Raw genomic sequence first — 23,715 nt, 5'->3', positions numbered from 1 at the left:
CTGTCTCTGTCCACATATTACTTCACAAGCTGCTGAGAGTCACAATCAGACAGCAAATGGCACCCTGTGGGGACAGAGGTGGGGTTGTTTGCAGAGGTGAGATGGGTTTCATTTGGAAGCACAGTGTTAGGGGAGGCGAAAGCAGTTTAACTCACAGCATCTCCTTACTTAAAAGAACCGCTAGGCTTGCTCCGGGATTCGCACTACCACTTAATGCATGTTAATCACAGTCATCTCACAATTAACATGGACTCTAACCTGCTCCTTCGTAAAGTATTTTAAAGATGGGCCGATGATTCTAAGGGCTTGCATACACAATTAGAGGCATTTGAGGTTCTTCCACAGGTGGGTGTTTTAGGGTTATTAGTTCTGAATGAAAAACCACATAAGCGGATAGTTGATATAAGGAATTGAGGTTAGAATTTTGAGTTGTGCATCGATCCCATCCTATGGTTTACATAGGGGGTCACCAAGTGGCAGCCACAGGCAGAAACCTGGCCTTCAACATGAAGTGTCTGGCCAGCCTGTTACTATACTACACTACATTCATGCCCTACAAGCTCACTAGACGGGTAAGATGACATGATAGCAGACAGATATTGGCTTATTCCTCTGCTCTTGTACCATCCCTTACACCATGCGTATGTGGAAAATGTCAGGCTCTTAGTGGAAGGGAGATTGATGAAGGGAGACTGATGAGGATACGTGATAATCTTAGTGGAAAAAGGATGGTAAAACATTTCTGCCATGCACTCTGAGCCCAGAAATGAGGTCAAATCCATGCATGTATGTCCCAACTCACGGAGTTAGAAAATTGGTTGTCACTTGCTTACAAGATCACTAAATGATGACTGGGCACATTCTGCCAGTTGTCAAAGATGATGGTTCTTTCCCTAAAAATGCAGTGTGATCTTAGCCCTGTTCACTCATTCCCTCTCATGTGATTCCAAGTGTTTGAGTGAAGAGAGCAGGGACACAGTTGCTAGCACCCTCCCTACATTGTGATTCCAACAGCTTGTAGTTGTGTTGCTCTCTACATAGTCAAATGCAATTTCTGCAGCAGAGAAAGCAGGCTCCTCCCTAGGGAAATTCTGCTCAAACGCAGAGGGATGCCGGGAGGGGCTGATGGGGACATGATGGAGGGGGTGAGGCCAACAAGTGCACTTCCTCCTCACATGCATGTGGAGGAATGAATAGGAGCATTGCCAAGACACTAAGAAAATAGTCAGAGACTTCTAATCTCTAACATAACGTTTAACCAAAGGGGGAATGTGCTGATTATTACTTTTGATAACATTACATTTAGCAGAAGCTTCTATTCTTTTGAATTTAGTAGTAGCAGCTGATGGCCAAACCCAGGCAAAAACGACCTCACAAAACTTAGATCAACCTTGATCTGGAATACATAGTATTTTGGGTGAAGATACCAAGATCTAAGTTAACCTACATTATGAGAAGGAAATGATTGCTCTGAGCACCAAAATGAGGTGTCAGGTTGATGCCCTGATGAAACGATTAAAAAATGGTAGGCTAAGATAGCTGTACCACATAAAACATTTGCAAGGGAGGGCATGTCAGCTTCTTGGGGGTGGCAGTCCAAAGCTGGCTCCTCAACACACCCAAAATTTCATTAATATGTTCCTTAATCAAGTTCCTTAATCAAGATAAGCATTGATCTAGTGAGAACTTCATACTGGCTATTGAATTAAAATGTATTTGATGGCAGGGGCCAGATGTTTGCCTGATAATTTTATTATTTTGTATTCTCCTAGACATGCATACATCAGCTATTTATTTGTAAACCCAGTACATTATTTGTATGGAACAGTCTCCTTGTCCTCTTTCAGCTGCAGATCCTTTGCAGAATTCTGGCTATGCCTGTTGATTTAAGATGGTTAGGAAACATGTGTTCTGCTGCACTGACTCATGTAGAGCTTATTCAACACCATACATCTGCTTCTGGACTGTGCTGGGGGCGGGGGAGCAGAATCACATGCCCCCAGCAAATGCTGTACTCTTTATTATTAAACTGCAGTGTGGATTACACTTCCAGTCCTAGAAAGCAGCATGTTGATTGTTGTGAAATAAAAAGCAAAGAACTAAATATTAACAACTTCCCTACTCCCCAAGCTTCAAAAGCTATTTGTCAAGGAGTGAGTGGGGCTGCCATTTTGATAAAAATAGTAGTAATAAACGACTCAGAGCTCAGTAGCCCTCCGGATCATAGCTTACATATTTAGAAGAGAAAAGGAGAAAGAGAGAAAGGAGATAAGAAATGGCAAGCTAGAGCCATAGGGAAGTGTTGCTTTCACCTCACAGGACTTTGCTAAACAGTAGTTTTAAACAGTCACAAATGCTGGGAGGAATGATGTTCCTTTGTCCAAGCTCCTACCAGGTGTCATTTTTTAAGGGACATAAATTTAACTAGCTTGTGAAGTGCAGGATTTCAGAAATCAGGGATACAAAGGAAAATCCTTTTACTGGGACAATTTGAGTCTTGGCTTCATACATTTCTTCTCAAGACAGAAAGCTGCTTACAACGCCTTTGTTCACAAAAAACAAGAAAAAAACCCCATCACCTTCTCATTGACTATATCTATGTATCTTTTTTTGGGGTGGGGGCAAAATCTCTAGAGAAGAAATGTACTATGTATAATGTACAATTAACAACATTTCCACGAGTTTCTATGCTAACTGCAAGGGATAAAAAGAAACCCCTACCTCTTGGTGCAGTTCTGTGAAGTAAAATTTACGACACTGTTTTCTGTTCAGTACATGGCTATAACTTACACAGTGCCAGATGACGTTTGACTATTCTATATTTGATGGACTTTTCTGTTATCCCCTCCAGCTGTTTTCTATAAGGAATGTATGTAAATATGTATGTGTGAATGCAAATGTGCGCAAAAGGGTTTGATGCAGGAGAACACGTCTGCAAATGAAAATGAGCTACAGCAGCTTACACAAGTACCCTTTGATCCAGAGACATGCATGTGCTCAAGAACACACATAGCATCTCTTGAATGGACAAAGGTTCTGATTCTGCACACGTATCAGGATATGCAGCCTAGGTCCGCAGTATGCCCTTCTAAGATGAATGGGGAAGATTGTGTGTGCAGGGGAAACTGTGGGTCCATTGATACTCTCGCACACAGATCCCTGCATTCAGGTATCCAAACAAACAAAAGAACCAACTTGGGTTCTCTACTACATAAAGCAAAAGTACCAAATTATTTTTTATTCTCTTTTTAAATACATAGTATACAAAGATCTATATTTTTATCTATTTGGAGGAGGAGTGAAAGCAGTTGAACCAAATAGGTTGAATAATGCAACAGACCTTTAAATAGTGACCAGGAGCCTTGTTTTTCCCCTGCCCCCTTCAACACACAATTGCTGAAGGCACACACCACCTTGGGGCATGTGATGAGGTTATGTGAACACAAGATGCTTGGAAACGATCCATTCTGGTGAGTCCCTTCTATGCTATTTTATCCAGAGTCTATGCAATTCTTTTCATACTTCAACAAAACTAGCCCCCTTCAACCGTTACCGTACGCTCAGAGGTTTGCCTTCTTCATTCTCAAAAGTGCAGCTGCTGCTGATGTTGCTGCAGCAGCAGCTCAGTGGTGAGGGAGGGTTTCCAGGAGAACAAAGCTCTTGTGTGCTATGGGCAATATTTTTGTGCAGGATTTGTCTGTCTCAATTGTCGGCGTGTGCGTGTGTGCGTGCAATATATGGCTGTGTACGACTGTGCTCGTGACAGGTTTGAAGCAAGTGAAGTCACTTTTGTCCCTGCTTTCATGTAAATGCACTTTAATGTAATACAATGTGGATGTCATGTCAATGTAATCTGGATTTATGCTTTTCTAGTGAACTGTTACAACCATAGTGAATAAAGCTATTTATTCTGTTGTCAAAATATTGTTGCATCAGGAATTATGGCTCTGAAAATTCATTCTTCTGCTATTTTTATTTTATTCTGAGGCTTAGTCAACAGCCTAATTTTCTATCCAGCCTCAGCTCAGGCATCTATTTGTCGTGCTAGGTTTCCAAACCTGAAACATAAAAATAGATAATGCCCGAGAAGCAGATGGAAAATAATCATGTTCACACTTCTAGAATGAGGGAAGACTTCTAGATCAGAGGTTGGTGGGTCTAGACAGATATAAGCTAGGCTATCTATTTTTCTTGAAATAACACACTGGGCTTGGAGGGGTGTTTTTTTTTCTCCTGACTACTTTGCAAAAACATCTGACTTCTCCATCAGGTTGCCTTGTCACTTTTAATCTGCAGTTGTCTAGGTGATCTTTGCCTGCAATTCTAAGCTCTCCCCCACAAACTGAAGGCCAGAAATATACAGTGGTACCTCAGGTTAAGTACTTAATTCGTTCCAGAGATCTGTACTTAACCTGAAACTGTTCTTAACCTGAACCACCACTTTAGCTAATGGGGCCTCCTGCTGCTGCCGCACAGCTGGAGCACGATTTCTGTTCTCATCCTGAAGCAAAGTTCTTAACCTGAAGCACTATTTCTGGGTTAGCGAAGTCTGTAACCTGAAGCGTATGTAACCTGAGGTACCACTGTACTTCAAAAATTGGAAGTTCTAATTCTTGTGACTGACCTTAAGTAAGGATGTAGGTGGTTGGTGTTCTAACTGCTTGTCCTTTCACTTAATATATGGAGCACTGATTTAAAAACAGGTCAAATTAACAAGTTAAGCCAATGACCCCAACCAAGCTCTGCTTCCATCCTATCTCACAAGGCACACTAATTTATCTTAAGTACCAAAAGGAAGAGTTTTGTCATTTACTGAGACACAATATGAAAACCTACATTTAAAGCCCATGGTTTCCCTTAAATGATCCTGGAAACTGTAGTTTACCCTCACAGAGCTACAATTTCCAGCATCCTTAACAAACCACAGTTCCCAGTATTCTTTGGGGGCAACTGTATTTTAAATGTGTGGATGCAAACTTTGTTTTAAAATGGGAACATAGAGCTTTGAAAGCACTGGGTTATGACTACTTAATACTACCCAGGTATCTGAGTTGTTAAGCATTACCACTGAAACATAATCCTCACACTTCTGGAACCAAGCTTGAAAAAGGATGTATGCTGCTTTTTCTTGAACCAGTTCAGGTGCCAGGGATTTTATGCAGCTCCACAATTTGTGGGAAATGTGCCTGCTCCGTAGTATTTTCTACAGCAATACCCATAGGTTCAGGGTAACACTGGGCTTTAAATAAGGGTCTGCATACATTTGCGGCCGCTGCCGTTTAAAGAAGGGGTTACATGCAACGCTTTGCATGTTTAGCGTGCAGAACAGTGGGAGTTGCTGACTAGTGGGCAAAAACTAAGTGTCAAAATCAGGGAAGACTAAGCATAAAGGCAGGGAATGCCGCCTTGATAATCCTAGCTCCATAAGGGCGCCATGTTACTTCTATTCCTGGAGCCAAATTTGAATAGGGTAATCTTTCATAAGCTGCCCTGAGAGCCTTTCAGGGCTATGAAGTGGGATAAACATTCTAAATGAAGATATGCTGCAATATGGGGCTGGGGGAGCAATCACACAAACTAGCAGATTCAAGATTAGGATCACCTTCAGGTGGTGGGGGTGGTGTTGAAATTGGGGGTTGAGAGGTTGGAGAAGAGACGGAAAGTTCTAGGTGGGGCTGCAGTGAAGGAAAATAATTGGTTTGAACACTTTTCCTCTGCCTAACTTCTCCCCTTCAGAAGCTTTTGCAAAGGGATTTAAATTAAGAAAACCAGATGTGGAAAAGGGTTAACCCCACTTCCCTAGTACAGTACCGCACCAGGCATTAAAAAGAAAAGAGAGCAGATCCCAATATTACTCAAATACATATGTACTTTGCGTGAAAAGTCTAGAAACTAGTTTCTGCTATGGAACTAAAATCCTTAGGATTACTGATACACAAACTAGGTTAAATCTAGATTTCTTTGTTTTTGTTTATTTTGAGCAGCTCACCATATGGCAAAGTACTATTAGGACAAAATAACAGCCAGGCTTTACTGTAGGGTGGTTGAACACTGAATGAGTGTGAATTATATGGAGGGGCAGATGGCAATAGCTTCTGCACAACCCAAATTAGGAAAAAGCACACATATTAAACTGCAGGCAAAATTAACTTGGAACGCCAGTAACTCGAGGGCTTTTCTTAAAAAAAATAAAAATGTTTTGAAGAAATGTTTTTGCTAAATGTTGAAACACCAGACAAAATGGTTCTTTACTCTCATTAAGTACAGGTGACATAAATTCATATACAGTGGTGCCCCGCAAGACGAATGCCTCGCAAGACGGAAAACTCGCTAGACGAAAGTTTTCCGTTTTGGAGGTGCTTCGCAAAACGAATCTCCTATGGGCTTGCTTCGCAAGACGACAATGTCTTGCGAGTTCCTGCAGGTTTTTTTCCCCTCCCCCCCCTTTTTCTAAGCCGCTTATCCGCTAAGCCGATAAGCCGCTAAAAGCCGCTAAAAGCGCTAATCCGCTAATCCATCAATGGGCTTGCTTCGCAAGACGAAAAAACCGCTAGACGAAGAGACTCTCAGAACGGATTCTTTTCGTCTTGCGAGGCACCACTGTAGAAAGCCTTTACGTCCAGAAAGAGGTGGTTGTTTCATTTTGAGCCCATTTAATGGTTTTAGTCGAAACTCTGGCCCCCTTCACTTGTTCTCATGAAGCTGCAGTGTGGGGCTGTGTCTCTGGTCCCATTCTTAACAGCACACCTCTGCTTGGCTCCCCATTCCTCTTGCCTGCAGCAGGGAGGCCTCTATGTTGAGACTTCCCTGGATACTGGAACTATAGCTAGGCAGTATGAGATAATTATGTAGCCAATGACATGCCAGCACTTCTTCTTTATGATGAATGAACAGAGGCACTAGCATCCCATCAGTGCTGACTAAGTCTTGTGGAGGGAACACCAAGTAAGTGAAAATAAGTAGGTCGGTGCCTGACAGTAGCGCTTCTCAAATTGGGCCATGAAAATGCAATCCAAAAAGCACCCAAAGTAAATTGCTTCCACACTTGTAAAAAGCAAATTTATATCAGCCTTGTATTTAAGCGCTCGCCTAGTAGCACTAGCCAGGGATGCAGAACTTACGGTCCTCCAGATGCAGTTGAACTATAACTCCCATCATTCTGGGCCACTGACCATGTCTGATATAGATGTTGAGAGTTGTAGTTCAGCAACATCTGGGGAGCCTCAGGTTTCCCACTCCTGCCATGGGCAATAAGGAATTGCATGCAGGTGAGGGAGCAAGCTAGTTCAGGAGAGATGGGGTGCTGACCTCTGTCTTCTTGGCAGAAAGCGGGCTGGGGGAAGAAAAGTCCCTGACTGCACCCTGACCTTTTATGGTTGTGTTTTGTATGTGGAACTCCCTGCCTCAAGAGCTCTGATTATCGTTCTTTGCACTGGTATTCTGCTTCCACTTGACAACTTTGCTTTCAACAAGCTCTCAATCCTGTTCCTAGATCAGTGTTAAGTACTTACAGTGGTGCCTCGCAAGACGAAATTAATTCGGTCCGCAAGTTTTTTCTTCTTGCGAGTTTTTCGTCTTGCGAAGCACGGTTTCCCATAGGAATGCATTGAAAATCAATCAATGCGTTCCTATGGAGACCGTCCGGGGACAGAGGGGAAGCGCCGTGCGCCTTCCCCTCTGTCCCCGGACCTGTTTAAAGCAAGGGGCGGCGGGGAGAAGATTGCTTCTCCCCGTTGCCTGCCCCGCAATCTCCAGGGACAGAGGGGAAGGCGCGCGCGCCTTCCCCTCTGTCCCCGGACCTGTTTTAAAGCAAGGGAAGGGGCAGCGGGGAGAATAGCTTCTCCCCGTTGCCGCCCCTTGGTTCAAAAGGGGTCCGGGGACAGCGGGGAAGACGCGCGCGCCTTCCCCTCTGTCCCCGGAGATTGTGGGGCAGGCAACGGGGAGAAGCAACGGGGCAGGCAACGGTTTTGCGAAGCAAGCCCATAGGGAAATGCGTCTTGCGAAGCGGCTAAGAAAACGAAAAACTCCTTCGTCTAGCGACTTTTTCGTCTTCCGAGGCGTTCGTCTTGTGGGGTACCACTGTATTTACTGCCTGACATTTAAAATGTTCCCCCCATCCTTCTTTCAATACGGTTCAGTAGTTACTGTTATGCATTTTAGTATTTTAATGATGTAGAATATTGTTGGTTCTAATTCTGAGTACTTGCTGTATTCTGTTGGCTGCTCCAAGTGCTGCCATAAGGAGGGAAAACAGGAACAAAACTAATGCAGCAGGCTGTTGCAAGAGGGACAGAGGAGGTCTTATTCAAGAACTCTTTAAAGTGCTGTAAAAGTGAGGTGTGCCTCCAGTTGGAGAGAAAATAAGGTTTGGAAAATACTGAAACAAGAGTTCACCTCTACATGCATATCCAGCTTCTACTGCCAGGTATATTGCTAGGTGAAGGACAAGCCCTTGTCTGTCTCACTTTTGGAAGGGCCAAATGCAGCCTATCTGCAGCGCAATTGAAGAAGGCAGTGTAAGTGATACATAACCATCCACGGAATGAAGGTTTCACTGTTTATTTGCTTAGCCACTCCAGGATATAGTATTCTGCTGGGTAGTAGTATAGTGCAGCAATCTTTTAGATGAGTCAGGTCTCCCAAAGATTGACCTGCTACTTTTGGAATAATCCCACTGGTGGCTTAACAGCCATGTGACTTTTATTACAATCCTGCTTATTCTACATGACTGTATAATGTCTGGTTTTATTTCTGAGCTTCTACATGTCATGGTACAGTAAAGAGACTGTGACTGCCACTGGTGGTAGGAATCACTCCATTTTGTCAAGTTTTGATATTGACTAGTTTCCGAAGTTTACATCTCAGTCCTTACTTATTAACTCTTTTTGCTATATGAATGTTTCAGCATCCGATGCTGAAAAATGCATGGTACAGTGAGATAGACCCAGATCTATTATTCTGTGCTCAATAGCGAGTTCTGACATCTTCCTTTCCACTTTTGTCTGCAGCAGTGGTTCCCAACTGGTGGTCCGTGGACCGCAGGGGTCCACATAACCCACCTAGGGGTCTGTGGCACCATCCACATAACAAAAACTACCATACAGGTATCAAAAATTTCAAAAGTAGGGGTCTGCAGTACTTAGCTAATTGGGAACCACTGACTTATAGTGTATCTCACCCTTTGGTGATAAACCCACCCTGCTTTTTCCACTTCCAACTTTCCATTTCCTCCCAATCGCACTCCCAGAAGATTTTCACATCACCTCCCTCAAATTTCAGTGGCCACACCCCAAGTCAATTTCACATTCATCCCAGCAGAATGAACACTGCTGTCTTCACAAGTACCTCAACTAGAAACCAATACTATTCCTGGAGCACACAAGAGGAGGGGAAAGGGGAAAGCCTTGCTAAACTATAAAAGCTAGCAAAACAAAAATTAACTCCACAAGAAAGGTCAGAAGTCACAGCAGATGCCTGGCCTTAAAACCCAGGTGAGGAACCTATAACCCCTACAGATGTTGATGGTACCCAACTTCCATCAGGTCCAAACAGCATGGCTGATAGACTGAGAAGATGGGAGTTGTAGTCCAGCAACATCTGGAGGTTCCCCACCCCTGCCTTAAAATTTCTGGCAGTTGGCTTTGAATAAATATGTTGTTCTATAAGCAGAGAACCCATTAGATGTGCAAATAAAGGCAAAATAGATAGAAGTCCTTATGAATTTATTTACACAATTATTAAAGTACACAAATACAGTGGTAATACAAATGAGGTGTTCCGAGATAACTTGATACCAGTACACAGGTTTAGAGACATTCTAACTATATTTTCAGTAGGTGATGGTGGGATTTAACTATAATGGAAGGGCGCAGACTGCCCACAACCAAGTACAAGTCTAGAAATTTGCATCAGTCAACTTTTTAAGTATAGTACAGCAATTGAAGGTTCCAGATATATATAGAGAAGAAGAGGCTGCCTTTATAAGTCTCTAACATTACATCATTTGACCACAAGTATTTACAAAGAAAGCACACAGAAGTGTAGAACTGTACAAAATGGAAGTGCACATGCCTAAAGAACCAACATCCACAGTAACCAAGTGATATAGTTATGCAAAATTCTCCATGGACCAACATTTAAAAACATTCCCATTGCACTTCCCCAATTGTGGGTTGCATCAAATCAAGACTTTTAAAATACAAATAAGCACTTGGTTAATGTTCTAACATAGCTAAAGGAAAGCGACAAGATTGTTCATATCCACAAAACTAAAAAGGAACTGGCAAAGCTTTAAAACAATAAATTTTTTTGCAAATTAAGAGCAAAATAAAACCATGGAGTTCTATTAGCCACCAAGTTTCCAAGGAAGCATGAATCTCACATTTGTTGATTAAAAAGTAGTAACACAACATATCTATGTATTGCATCTTCATTCCCAAGGTGGGACTGGTGGTACTTTGAGTGGTATTTGGTATGATTCACATGCCTTCTACTTTCCCAGATTACAGTGGGATAAATATATTGCTCATGAAAACAAAGGTTCTTCCATATTTATAGCTGGCACACTCATTTGCTAAGATAAGTGTTTTGGCCATTACTTAAGTATATCATCAGCTGAAGGCCAGTTGTTCCAGACTTGCACACTTTAATATTAAAGAATTCAACAAGCTTGAATGTTCTCTTGGCATCTCGCAGCAGGAACATTTTGTTTATAGCTCGGAGCCTTGGCATAATGCAGCAAGCTCTAAGCACTTGTCGTTCTCCGCGTATTCAAGAGAAGCACACCTACTACAACGCTGCTCACACCGCAGTGACAGCATTCAGATTTTATTGGCATCTGTACCAAAAACCAAGCAGAAATCATGGATCCTGTCACTCACATGGAACCCTGCTCAATGAATACATTTTACATTCACTTAATAAAACCTTCCTGAACAGGTTATTTTAGAGCTTTGACTTTTCTTCTTCAGAGTCTATGAAGTGATCTTATCACCTCTACTGGGTTTGGCTACTTCTCTTTAAAATTATCTTCTGCTCTTTCTTGGACAGTACTAGAGACGAATAAACATTGGAATAAAAATATGTTTATGCTGCATGGTGACTGAACTTTAAAAAAAATAAAAAACCCTGGAAGAACAAGACAGCCAAAAGCAAAGATAATAAAAATGTATTAAAAAAAATATTGAGAATACTCCTCTGTAGAATGGGACCATACAAAAGTAAACAGTGTAAAATAAAAGCAGACTGTTCAAATTCATTTACACATTCCCTGCCTGACTTAAGTTTACAAGAAGTTTCAAGTCTTGTTTTTATTTTGTTTTAAACTTCAGGATTGTTCACATTTCTACATAGGTTCCAAATCAGACAAAAACGAGATTGATTTTTTGTTTTTACAGAGAGTTAAGCCAAGAATCTTAGCAAAATGAATACAAAACTTTCTTAAACCAAGTAAAAGATTCATAGTTACAGTAGAACAATAAAAAGGGGGGAAAGGCTGCCGCCTGTGGAGGGAGAACTGAAATGGCTATTAAATAACAGGCGGTTAATGCTGTAAACCGTCTCTTCCTTTTCCAGCTGTGTTGCTAGAGTTCACATAAGGTTATCAGGTTTCTGGCCAAAGCCTCTTGTAGTGGCAACTGCTGGATTCTGTCCATGTTCCTGCGAGTATCTTTAAGTAGCAAGGAGAGATCCAGTTGTGTTATTTCTTCTGCTCTAGTTTGGGGTAGTTTTGCTAGTAAAAGCCATTGGTAACAGGAGATCAGCCATGCATTATCTGCCCCTCAATGGCAACATTTCACCGATGCACAGCAGACTGGAGAATACTGGTCGTCGCCAGAGCAGGAATCTATTGAAGCCAAGGAACAGGGTGTCAATAGCAGCCCACACCTACTGAAACGGCATAAAAACTGATCCATTAAAGTCTTCTTGGCCAATACAACTGAGCAGATGCATTCACTTCAGAAGGATGAAATGAGTGTGCACAAATCTACGTCCTGACAGAATCGCCGTTACACCCAACAGGCGGCACCCATGAAGTGAATGGCATTTTCCTTTTGCGTAAAGGCTAAGGCAACAAAGGCACCTCATGAACAAGGAGAAATAGTATGAAGAACGAGGAAAGAAGCACATGCTGGCAAAAAAGACCGGATGACTCGGGTAAGCTCTTGAATCAGTAATGAAACCCAAATCAAGAGATAGGGTGATAAATGCAAGTGTTATATAAAAGAAATCCAACTTTTCAGCAGCAACACTGTATTGAATATGTTCTACAAGATCCTTTCCATAGCATATGCCAGTATTAAGCAAGGCCCCTGTGAACTCTGCAATCAGAAATTTGCGCCCAACCTGGCAGTGTAGATTGTCAATCACAACCAGAATGCTGAAAGTGATAAGGATTAAGTGAATTCTAGGATCTAGAAGTCATTGTCAGTCTTAGTTTGTGGAGGCTTCAGCACATTGCATACCTGAATGAAGGAACAATTTCTAAAGAATTGCCCCAACACTTTGATCAGCCATTGAGGTACCTACAAATTCTCTGAAAGTCCTCTGGCTTTTTGGTTCAAAATGAAAACTGAATGAAATTTGCCTCAGTCTCTTCCCTTCAAATATACGTGTGTTGGATGGGAAACCACTGTCCGCCTTTTTTTTAAAAAAAACCAAACTATTATGCACTCTGCAAGTTATGGGGACAGTGCAAAAGGAAGTCCCTTCCTTTACAAGCACAAAATAAAATTTCAGTGGCAAAGGAATAAAACCTCTGCCAACCTAGGTGGATTTGGAAAACAGCTTGCACAAATCTGATGGTGAGAAGAACAGTTTCAAAGGATCCATCCATACTTCGTTCAAGCCTTGTGGAAGCAATCCTAAATTCAATATTACAGCAGCCAAAATTAAGCTACTCAGCTCTGTGTAATGTTTGGACTGACAACAAATAGCCTGTTTACATAGTTTTGACCCTTGGAAGAATTGGGACTATTCTTTTGATGCACAGTTCATAGGGACCTGTTATTAAGTCAAACTGCAGCAGCGGTGATGTTTTGACATGCAACAAGAGGTTAATCATTACAGACAAAGACCTTGATAGTGGACTGGATTCTACAGTTCTTCACTCAGAGGCCATTTTTACCCACTTTAGTTGCTAAAATGTTGATCTTTGCTGCCTGACCCATTTCAATTCCCTGCCGCCACCGCCACCGCCGCCACCACCACCACGTGAAGTGGGGTAAGCTAGCTGAAAAATTCCCACAGAGTACAAAGTACAGGCACTCTACATCTCTGCTGTGGTCCTGCCTTTGTTTTAACACACTCTCAAGACAAGCAGAAGGAAGCATCCCGTTAGGAGGACCCAGTGTGAACTCTTCATTCAAGGTGGTTCAGAAGAGAATCCTCTCGCTCAGTCGAAAATATGAACAGCTGGATTATCCAGATGATCTGACCCATGTGGATAATCAGTTTGCTAATGTAATTAACAAAGTAAAGGGCTATGGAATCAAACGAACACAAAAGCAGCAGGGAGAAGAGAAATAAGGTAGTGAGAGATTAGTGTAATGTGGAGTTATAACAATGGCAGGGAGAGGGAGAGCGCCCAATAACAAGGATCTAAGCAACAAGAATTCAGTCTGACCGAAAAGCAAAAGGAACAGCCTCTACAGGTTGGCAACAAGCTACAGATTGTCCACACACACACACACACACACACACACACACACACACACACTTCATTTTGCTCTGCTGAAGCTCCTTCTATCGTCAAGACAAAAAGATCAATCAATGGATAAGCTTTAGAACTGCTGCTCTCACAGGCATCCATTCATTTTCTAACCATGCAACCATTTAGAAGTCCCCTGTAAAGAGTCTAGAGGCACAGTTTCATCTTCATTGTCAGTTTGAAAATGTTTTTTTAATCTTTGGCTGCTTGTGGGAAAGGGACGAGAGTAAAAGGATGCATTAATGCTCTGTTCTAATCATACTTAAATTAGGCAATTAAAAGACAATATTAGCCTAACTTTTCACAGTACTGGATACTGGTGTGTGATTGAGTTTTATTGCTCTATCCAGTTTTAAGTTATTTTAAGGTTTATAGCTGTGAAAATGTTTGATCCGATTTCTGCTAAGATACAAGGAGTCTGTGAGTGATAAAAAACCTTTCATTTATATCCTCCTCAGGGAAATGGACTTGCTGAAAGTGCTGGAAGGCACATTATTTAAAGTTCTAGTTCTGCAACGACACTTCTTGCAGACTCTCAACTATTTAAAAAAGACTCACATGTTTTGTTGCAATAGGGTACTATAATTAACTTTAAATTTGCTCAGGAATGCAGGTCTTATATAAGACACAACAGTCAATTCTAACTTTTAATAGCAAACATGTACTGTAATAATCTTGTGATTAGCAGAACTAAGGCCCCCTTCAGATGTGGCATTTCTCCTATACCTGGTACAATTCCAAATTGGTTAAGATTCAATGGCATGGTTCGTAAATCAAGGCAAGCCAAAGACAGTAAGCTTATGGAGGCTGCAAATTTGAGGACTCCCAGAGAACAGCTAGCAGTTGCTCATCTTCTCCCAAATCTTGTGTACCCCTACATCAGATTCTTTAAATTATTGTCTGTTTGGCTGTACGTCACTTTGGGCTGCCCTGGACAAGATAAAGTCACTAACAAATTTAATAAATAAAAATAAATTAATAAAATGCTAAGCCAAAGTTTGGCTGAGCATATCAGCCAAGCTCAGGCTGGTCGACAAGTTCTTTTTCGCTAACCATGAGTTGTACGGGATTTTCTTGGCCAAAGTTCATAGTTATAGTAAGGAGAGGGCTTAAGCACAAGTCCAGGTTTAGATGATGCACTAAGCTAAAACTTAGCTTAGAAGCAGAAGCCTGCATATTTGAGTAGTCCTGGTAAGTGACTGCTTGGTTTACAGACATAAACACCAGGCTAGTGAATTAGCAGAAAAGCAGAAGGCTAAACAAGGCATGTACTCTGTCCTTTACTGGGAGATGATTTCCAAGCGAGAGAAAAAATGCCACATGAAGGACCTTAAGTATTCCAGTACCACACTGTAGGTTACCCTGCAAATATACCATCTGGTCTAGCGACAGTTATGGAGCAATTCTAGTGAAGTACTAAAATTTTTCAAAGGGGTGGGGGGAGAAATAGTTTTAATTAATTTGAAGCACACCTACTACTAAGGTTATCTGCAAGGTAGAAGTAAATAAAGTGCTGAAAGACATGAAAAGTCACCCAATTTGATGTCCCCGCAGGAGTGAATCCAAACCCACCCGCCAAGCTGGTGTCTCGTGAGAATGGACTCACCCAGTGCTGCTTTCCAACGAGAAGGAGACGAGCAGCTACTTGCCATGGTGTTCGAAAGGAATGCTATTCTGAGGTGGGGGGGAAAAGACAGCCATTTGTAACAATTCCACTGCCCAATATATAATCCCCAACTATGATTCTAACTGGAGCTGCTCTGAATTTGGAATGGTTGTTGATTCAGAGGCCTCGCAGACACTGATTCTTCAGCGATTTGAAAGCCCCTACAAAGCTGACAACTTCCTGACTTTAAGGAATGTGTTTTCAACAACTAGTGGTTTAACGAAAGGCTGCTTCCGCAGCAGGTGGCAACCAACAGTTTTTGGAGGTGCTTTTTGTTCCAGTAACTCTCAGCTCAAAAGCATCACCATCATGTTAACTGTTTATTGCCAGCACTGGCCACTGATTCAAAAAACATTTTCCTGTGTCACAGCGACTACTCTGCACAGTATTTCAAAACTCTTTGCAACGGAAGAGAACCCTCATCTCATTAGCACTAAAGTGTGTACCAGCTCAATCTGAAGCCAGCCTTCAGGCTGTAATCCACAAACAAGCATATGGGCACAACTTTGAGAGTTCAAGCAGCAGGCCTTTTACACTCTCTCCATGACAGCACACAACTTAGATCTTGCAGGCTTACTAACCTTACAGATCCACCACATCTGTGTCTGTAACACTGGCAATTCAAAAGAATCTCATATTCTCAGGGAAACAGGTTTGATGTACAATACATTTCTAAAGCTAATAAATGCCAAGTTTTTCATTCAATCTGGTCAAGTAGAGTTAGTAGGGATCACAGCTTCCTGATTCAAGTCTATTCCCCCCCAAAGGTTCTCAATGCCCCCTTTCCTTTATGCTCTGAGTAGTTAACACATGTTCACACTTATACATACACCAACACTTAGCAGCTGGAGGTGGAGCTTATCTATGTAAAAAAAAAGTGGGGTGAGAGGAGAGAAAGGCCCTCTTACTTTGGGGGCAATCACTGCAACATCAGAAGAAACATTCAGTTTAAGCCTTAAATGCCCTCTACCCATCTCCAAGTATGTAAAGCTAAATTCAGCAAAATTGCAGCAAAAGTTTTTACTGCAGTCTAAGCCATCTAGAAGTGAGAGGGTCAACTGTTTATTCATAGACGGCACATCAGCACTTCCCATCCTTCAGAAGATGGCCAAGCTGGAAAACATCGCATTCTTCATAAATGAGTTTGTAAAAGGCACTTTGTCATTCAGGTAGCAAAAAGGAAATCTGTGTACATGATAATCAAGAACGTGACCAATTTTGTTTTCTAACCAAAACAAAGATGCCCCTGCATCTTTCCCATGGTAATGGAAAAGGACAACCAGAATTTCCAAAAGAACAGAACCTCTGAACATGTTTGGGAAAACTTGTGTTTAAAACAATAAGAGAGAAAGATTAGAACACACCTGATGAATCAAATGTTACATCATTTAATTAAAGGCCCGCTTTTACAGAAGAATGTGAAGTAAAAGGAATGGCTAAGGGAAGACCTCCAAGCACCACTACCTATACAGCAGCATTACATGTATATAATGAGCAAATAAAGTTCATTGATTAAGATAAAGCAATACTGAGGATATGGATCAATTCACGGAACTGTCAGGTGAAATTCCCTTAGGAACAAGGGGCCATTAGGCCACGTGCACTACCACCACATGTGCTATGATATGCTATGGCATGCAGATTTACAGCTGCAACTGTTCCATCTATGGTGGTGTGCATACAGTTGCATGCACAAATACAGAATCATATCATGAGTATGATGGGGAGTGTCCCTGCAGCTTCACTACACACAAAACTGCTGGCCAGCAATTCATTAAAACAGACTTTAGGCCAAGAGTGAGAAGAATAATTTCATTAAAACAGCCTTTAGCCCACGAGTGAGAATCTAATTTCATGCAGGAAGGGAGAAAAGATAGACTGGTGGTTGGGAAGCCAAGAGAGATGAAGCAATGGAGGGTAGAGAAGCCCTAGGTAAGCAATTCGTTCAGACCACTAGCCAAAGAGGGAAAATTGTTGAGAAGGGGCAAGGAGAAGAGAAGCTGAAATGGAGAGCCATGGAGGAGAGGAAGCCATCTAGAGCTATCAGTTCAAACCTTTGGCAACAGTGATCTGTCCTTCTCCAGCCAGCCTGCTAATGCGAGAGAAAAGTAGGTGGCCTGTTCACTTTTGGCTTTGGCCTTGTCCACTGCCATCATGTTGCCCACCTCCAGATTAATCAGAAGGGAATGTGGCCAGTTATTCAACAACAACAAAAGGGAATAGGGCCCACCCCCTGCACATTAGATAATAGGCCTATGAATCCAAGTATGTGTCAAGACTATTCTCCAGAGGGAGCAGTCCTCTTTTTGTATTTTCTCAAAAGGCAGAGCCTCCGTAGTCCATTTTTTGTTGAAGTGATAAACTTGTGTGTGGGTGTGGGTTGTACCTCTTCAGATCACGAATGGGGGCTGACATTAACAAAATAGTCCTTCATACAAGAGATTCACTTCATTTGTAGAAGTAGGTCAGGGAAAAGGCTAGGACCCTTCCACCAAACATCTAGTTTTCCATGTGGAAAGATTTGAGAGGTATGTGTACTGAGTAACATTTGGTCATCAGTGCCCCCAACTGTAGTCTGGAGGTATGCATATGATTGAGGTGGGGTTTTCTTGCCAACCAGAATGCCAACCATTTTCAGATTTAGACATACCTTGTGTATTTTTTGTTCCAAGAAACCCTGCTCCATTTCCAATATTCTCCTCCCAACCACTATGATTTTGAAGATGGTAAAACTGATTGCACTTCTGCATTGCAGCCTGGCTTTCCTTCTATTCATCCTCTAGGGAAGGCTTTTGCCCACCCTACTTTATGACTCTCTAACTTTAGCAACCAGCATGAACCACAACATTAGTCTTTCCATTTGATCTCTTATATGGCCATTAAGTATGGAATCGTGTCACTTGGCCCACAACCACCTACCATACCAACTGGAAGGAATTTTTGGCAGAGGCCAAAGCATGAATCTGGTCAATGTAAAGGACCTAGAAGTTTAGCAGTTTTATTTAATACTGTACAGTAGAATTCAAACCATTTGAGAAGAAAATTGTCCCTCTTAAATCACTTCTCTGATCTTTATTAACTCTTCTTTCTTCACCATCTTCTGCCTTTTGTCTCATTTGCTCTTCCTTCTGCCTTTCTTTCTCTGCAGCAACTTCAAATTCTCAGCTCCCCGCAGGCTTCACACACAACCCATCCCCTGGTGTACCTGCTAGAGTGGTCACCAAGGAAATGGTTAATGTTGACCATAAGATATCATTACTGGGATTTTATGCTGACAGATGAAATATTACTGGGGTCCCAGATAAGAATTCACATAATTTAATCATGTTTGAGATACTTTGGAGCTGTGGAAGAGGCTATTGTGCTTGGATTGGAACTATGAAAAATTACAATATATATATATATCTGACTGATCTCATGGCAACATAAGCATAGTAAGTAGGCTGTATTATACCTACTGCAAGAATTGTGATTTGTTAGGAAAGCAGGGTCATCATCACCAAGGGAAACTCTCTAAAAGTGGTAGCAAAGAAATTAGTACTAAAGTGGAAATCTTCAAAGGAAAGAAGACAGCAAGACCTTTAATCTTTCAGTGTGTCAGCATAGAGATTTGCAGAAAGGGACGTCACACATTTGTATACTGTAGTTCTGTTAAGGGACTAGCCAACCTGTGTTTTGTTGCTGCTAAACCTCTACACCACAATGCTGAACTCCCCGCCCCCACAGGCTACCATGAACAGCACTAAAGTATAGCATGGGGAAAGCAGTTCAAGCCAGTAACCAGGAAGGATGCATAGGCAGACAACTGATGTAAAATTACTGGCAGAGAGCCAGAAGAATAGCCAGTTTTCTGCTGATAGAAGCACACCAGTGTTACAGTGGCAAAGGAAGTGTGGGCTGGTACCATTTGCTACTTAGCAGGGGCAACTCTCACTCACCCCAGGAAAGTGGCAAATTTCAAAAGCGCAGCCAATTTCATTGAAGAAACAACTGCACTACACTCCGTACATTTTCATTTCCAAACTCAAAAGCCTCAAGTTTGGATAGAAGGATATTTTTGAAACAGTATTTAAAAGCTATTGTGATAGACCAATCTCTTTTCATTCAGGAAGTGCTGGATTCCATACTCTTAATCTTCATTCTCTTTTGCAAGAGTCTGAATAGAAAATGTAGGTCACAGAAATTTCATACATTTGTGACTTAGCAAAGAGGGTCATTTGTAATTGCATGAAGTACGCAGTGTAATGCTCCACTGCATTACAATCACCATTTTGTGAAGCACCTTGCTCAGTTTTTGGGGAAAAAAATAGTTGCACATTACAGATTATTCAAACAATTTATGAAGTACATGCCCTTTGCTAGGAAGAATGAGGTACACGCGAGAGGGCTCATATACCAAGATACTTCATTTTGTAGCAGGCAGGGATCATATACCAAGGAACATCAGTGCCATCAGACTAATCATCCTTCGAAGTTTTTATAGTCAGTGGAAGCTAACATGATCTACTACAGAAACTGGGAGTGGATCCTTTTTGGTTTGAATTCCACTGTTTAACCCACAACTACTTCTTACATAGCAGGGATGTAGGTGGCGTTGTGGTTTAAACCACAGAGCCTAGGACTTGCTGATCAGAAGGTCAGCGGATTGAATCCCCGCGATGGGATGAGCTCCCGTTGCTCAGTCCCTGCTCCTGCCAACCTAGCAGTTCGAAAGCACGTCAAAGTGCAAGTAGATAAATAGGTACTGCTCTGGCGGGAAGATAAACAGCGTTTCCATGCGCTGCTCTGGTTCGCCAGAAGTGGCTTAGTCATGCTGGCCACATGACCCGGAAGCTGTACGCCGGCTCCCTCGGTCAATAAAGCGAGATGAGCGCTCCAACCCCAGAGTCAGCCACGACTGGACCTAATGGTCAGGGGTCCCTTTACCTTTTTACTTCTTACATATGTTAAGTACAAGGAAGGGCAATGGCAGCAAAGCAGCTGGAGAGGGCTACAGCTAGTAGAAGGGAATTTACCTTAATCAGTTTGGAATTTATCTACTCAGATTTTCACTTTTGGGATTCTCAACCTTTAATGAGCTAGGTTTCAAAGATATTTATATTTACAAGATGAACCAACTGAAGTTTTAGTCTTGTTTGGCTCATAACCTGTCAGGTGTTTTTGGAACGAGGTCCTGAGAACAGAATGAGCAGTCGTCTCATCCTGAAATACTGCGAATATGTTTAAAGTATGTTTCTGAATCAGTTGTTAAGCTTTTAAATAAACGATTTTACTTTAAACAAGTAAACAAAAAAGTGAACAAACTGCACTAAATTCATGAGCTGGTAGAACTCATGAATGATTTGAAGGGGATGGAGGGTTGGTCTATTGACACATTTTTTGTAATTGGTCCTAGGATCTCTGCTGGAGCAGTACAGAAATATTTCAAACTACTTTTTACCCATTTAACACAGCCAAGGCAAACTTCACAGTTCCACACCCATTTTTTATAAGGTAGTCATTTCAGATGAAAATGACCAATTAAATGTGCAATGCAAACCATCATCACAAACAGAGAGCTAGGAAAGAGACACCCTGATCTAGACAAGACTTATTGGACGTTTACTGCCTTCTAAGTTCAATGGATCAAAAACAAGATTTGCGGATATTAGATGCAATTCATTCTGCTTTTCAATGGCCCTGGTGTAAAGGAAAGCAAGGAACTACACCTCAGAGTCTAAAAGTGCTTTATTCCAGGTCATTTAAGTTGTTAAAATACGCACTTTCTTCCTCTTCCTTCGAGGTCTGCTGGAGCTTGGCTTTACAGATGGAAGATAAAAGAGATAGTCTCAAAACTCCAAAAGGTTTATTTTTCCTTCTTCAAAATTATCAAGTCTGCAATACACCCACAGGACACACCCATTTAAATCCTAGAGAGAAACATCTTCCCCAGCTCCATCCTAGCATGCAATGCCAGGATCTTAGAGTAGGGATCAAGGAGATCTTATCCACTGTGAATCTGGCCAGTGTATATTGAATGAAGGGGGAAATATGCTTTATACACCTCTTATTCATTTCCTGGAGTAGACATTTGTTGGATATTAACAAAAGGAAAAAGAGGTTCAGAGACTCATTCAAAAAGCTATCATCTGTTTTGCCTAAGACTGGAGGTAGCATTCAAATCAAGCAAAAGTATGGTGTTAAGAATGTATTTATAATCAGTATGATAAAGAATGCCTATTAGGTACAGACTCTAGGCTTCCAGAAAATCTTACTTGTGTTGTTTAAGGACTGGATCTTTCATTTTGAAGCCTCAGTATATAGTATAATAAACTTTAATCACTTTATTGCGAACACTAGTGATGGGTGACAAAATCTGTGCTCCTATGGAGTTGAAACTTGAAATTCCATATTATTCTACATTAAAGACTGTCTTCCCAAAAGGCTTTTGCTCTTTGTATCAGATACTATTTAGCATTTGAGGAATTGTGATGGTTCTGAGCTAGAGTCAAACTACATACCTTTAGCAGTAACTACTGGTCATAGGCAAAAGTTTATGATGGTTTTGATATAACAAAAGCAAAAAAACCCAGAAGTTTTATTTACTTTTGTGAAGTAAACAAAGAACAATTCTATGCATCTTTACTCAAAAACCAAGTCCCAATGTGGTCAATAGAACTCACTATAGCCATGATGTAAAACAATCTCACTTTTTTCTTACTGCAACAGTTAATCCAAACTAACCATAATCAACACATTTCCTCCTTTATACTTTTAACGAAAAAACTTTTAACCCTCAATTATCTTTCCAACAAACAGGCACCACTGGTTTGAGGGTTTTCTATTTTTAAAGCTACTAAAAGCTCCTTTGTCATCTGCTGCCCTTGTCTAACATTTGTGACTGTTTGAGTTTTGATGCTTGGTGCTCTAAACACCAACTGCAACATCCACATTTATGTCCTGTTCAGCTGTAGAACCTTTTGCTCCTTTAGCATTTCTTCAACTGACACAAAGTCAAAGATCAATTTGCCAATGCCTTCAAATGGCTCTTCTCCTGATCTGGCCTTCCCAAAATTTTAGTGTGTTCTCTGGTTCTCATACATACACCCTTCTCTTAGAATCAAACCTGAACAATATCACTGTTCAGAAATTCACAACTGGTTTTTTAGCTACTATTTTGGAATGAGAAAGCCTAGAGTCCCCTGCTGTGGCTTTCATGAGACAAAGCTTCATTTTGTAAAGTACTGTAGGACTTGCATGAAATCCAAGCCTTGTTTGGTTGTGTGGCACACATATTGTGAGGGAATCTACAATGGAGTAAGAAACTGGAATGTTTCAAGCTACACATGTTAGTGAATATCCTCTCTTCAGGCACCAGACAAACATTTTCCTTCTGTTTGGAAACAAACAAAAAAATGACCAACAAAATGGAGTCAATTGTCATTCCACTGCACAACCATGCAGGATATGCATTTATCTTCCAAAAATACTCTTTCTTTTATACAACATTAATTTACACTTACAGCCTGTTATGTGAGCTGTGCTGTAATTCAACTGAAATACTCTGAACATATGCCACAGGTTATTAAAATAAACCAGTAATGCATGCTGTAGGCAATTCGTTACAATCTGCAATTAGCTGTCCCATGGTCAAGAAGGTTGCTTACTGCAGTCAGGTACAGACTCATTCACAACAACTAGTCTAGTTTAGCTCCATACTTTCAACAAGGATGCATGCCCAGGGCTAATTTGGAAATCATTTTTTACTTCTAGCTTTAGTAAATTCTACAAGAAAAGAAAATCAAAGTAGTATGAATAGTACCATCACCTAACAAAGTAATACAAAGAATGCAAGACAGATCATTCCTCTTTCAACCTCGTATTTCACAGGCATAACAATTTCAGTGCTACAGTAGCTTTAAGCACACTCCTCTTATACCGGATATGATTACAGATGGTCACTTATACCAGACAGAAGCTGGTAGCTATTTTCCATAAATGGCAATTTATTTGAAAATACAGCTCAAGCCATGTCAAAATTGCCAAATGGGTGCAACTTTGCAACTAGACACTACAGAACAAATGACTGATGACTAAGGCTACAATTTACATTGCCCATGTGTAATATTGGACAAATTGAGTCTGTACTAAGGATAAAAGGAGAGCACTTATTGATCCTTCTTCGGCATGAAATGTAACAAGTAATAGCTTTGATTCATTTGCACAAGGCTTCTGAGATCTGCAGTGGTTAGAAGAAAACATGACATTTAAGTCAGTTGATGATTCACATAGTATAGCAAAAGTCACTGATATTTCCATGGCTGTTAAAAGTCTGTATCCTGCAAATACACAAATATCCAAA

General features: G+C 41.2%; 2 protein-coding genes across 8 annotated transcripts in view; one reads left to right on the top strand and one right to left on the bottom strand.

Annotated features, from left to right (window-relative positions):
• MBTD1 (mbt domain containing 1) overlaps window positions 1-23,715 on the top strand; it is a 124,694-nt gene that overhangs the window by 17,028 nt on the left and 83,951 nt on the right. The gene's annotated exons all lie outside the window — the stretch shown is intronic.
• CSNK1D (casein kinase 1 delta) overlaps window positions 1,664-23,715 on the bottom strand; it is a 41,145-nt gene continuing 19,093 nt past the window's right edge. Inside the window, exons 9-10 of one of the 7 annotated variants that reach the window (XM_081184633.1) lie at window positions 15,315-15,382; window positions 9,706-11,845 (exon numbers count right to left, since the gene is read on the bottom strand). In XM_081184633.1, the coding sequence (XP_081040759.1) occupies window positions 15,350-15,382 (33 nt within the window). In that variant the 3' untranslated portion in view covers window positions 9,706-11,845; window positions 15,315-15,349. Of the gene's footprint in view, window positions 4,059-9,705; window positions 11,846-15,314; window positions 15,383-15,643; window positions 18,583-21,083; window positions 23,693-23,715 lie in introns of those variants that run through there. The other 6 variants (XM_081184632.1, XM_081184631.1, XM_081184634.1 and 3 more) reach the window with 6 other exon arrangements.

Source organism: Podarcis bocagei (assembly GCF_964188305.1).
Source record: "Podarcis bocagei genome assembly, chromosome: 2".
Lineage (NCBI taxonomy): Eukaryota > Metazoa > Chordata > Lepidosauria > Squamata > Lacertidae > Podarcis > Podarcis bocagei.
Note: the sequence above shows the minus strand (reverse complement) of the source record. Positions and strands in the feature narration are given on the sequence as shown.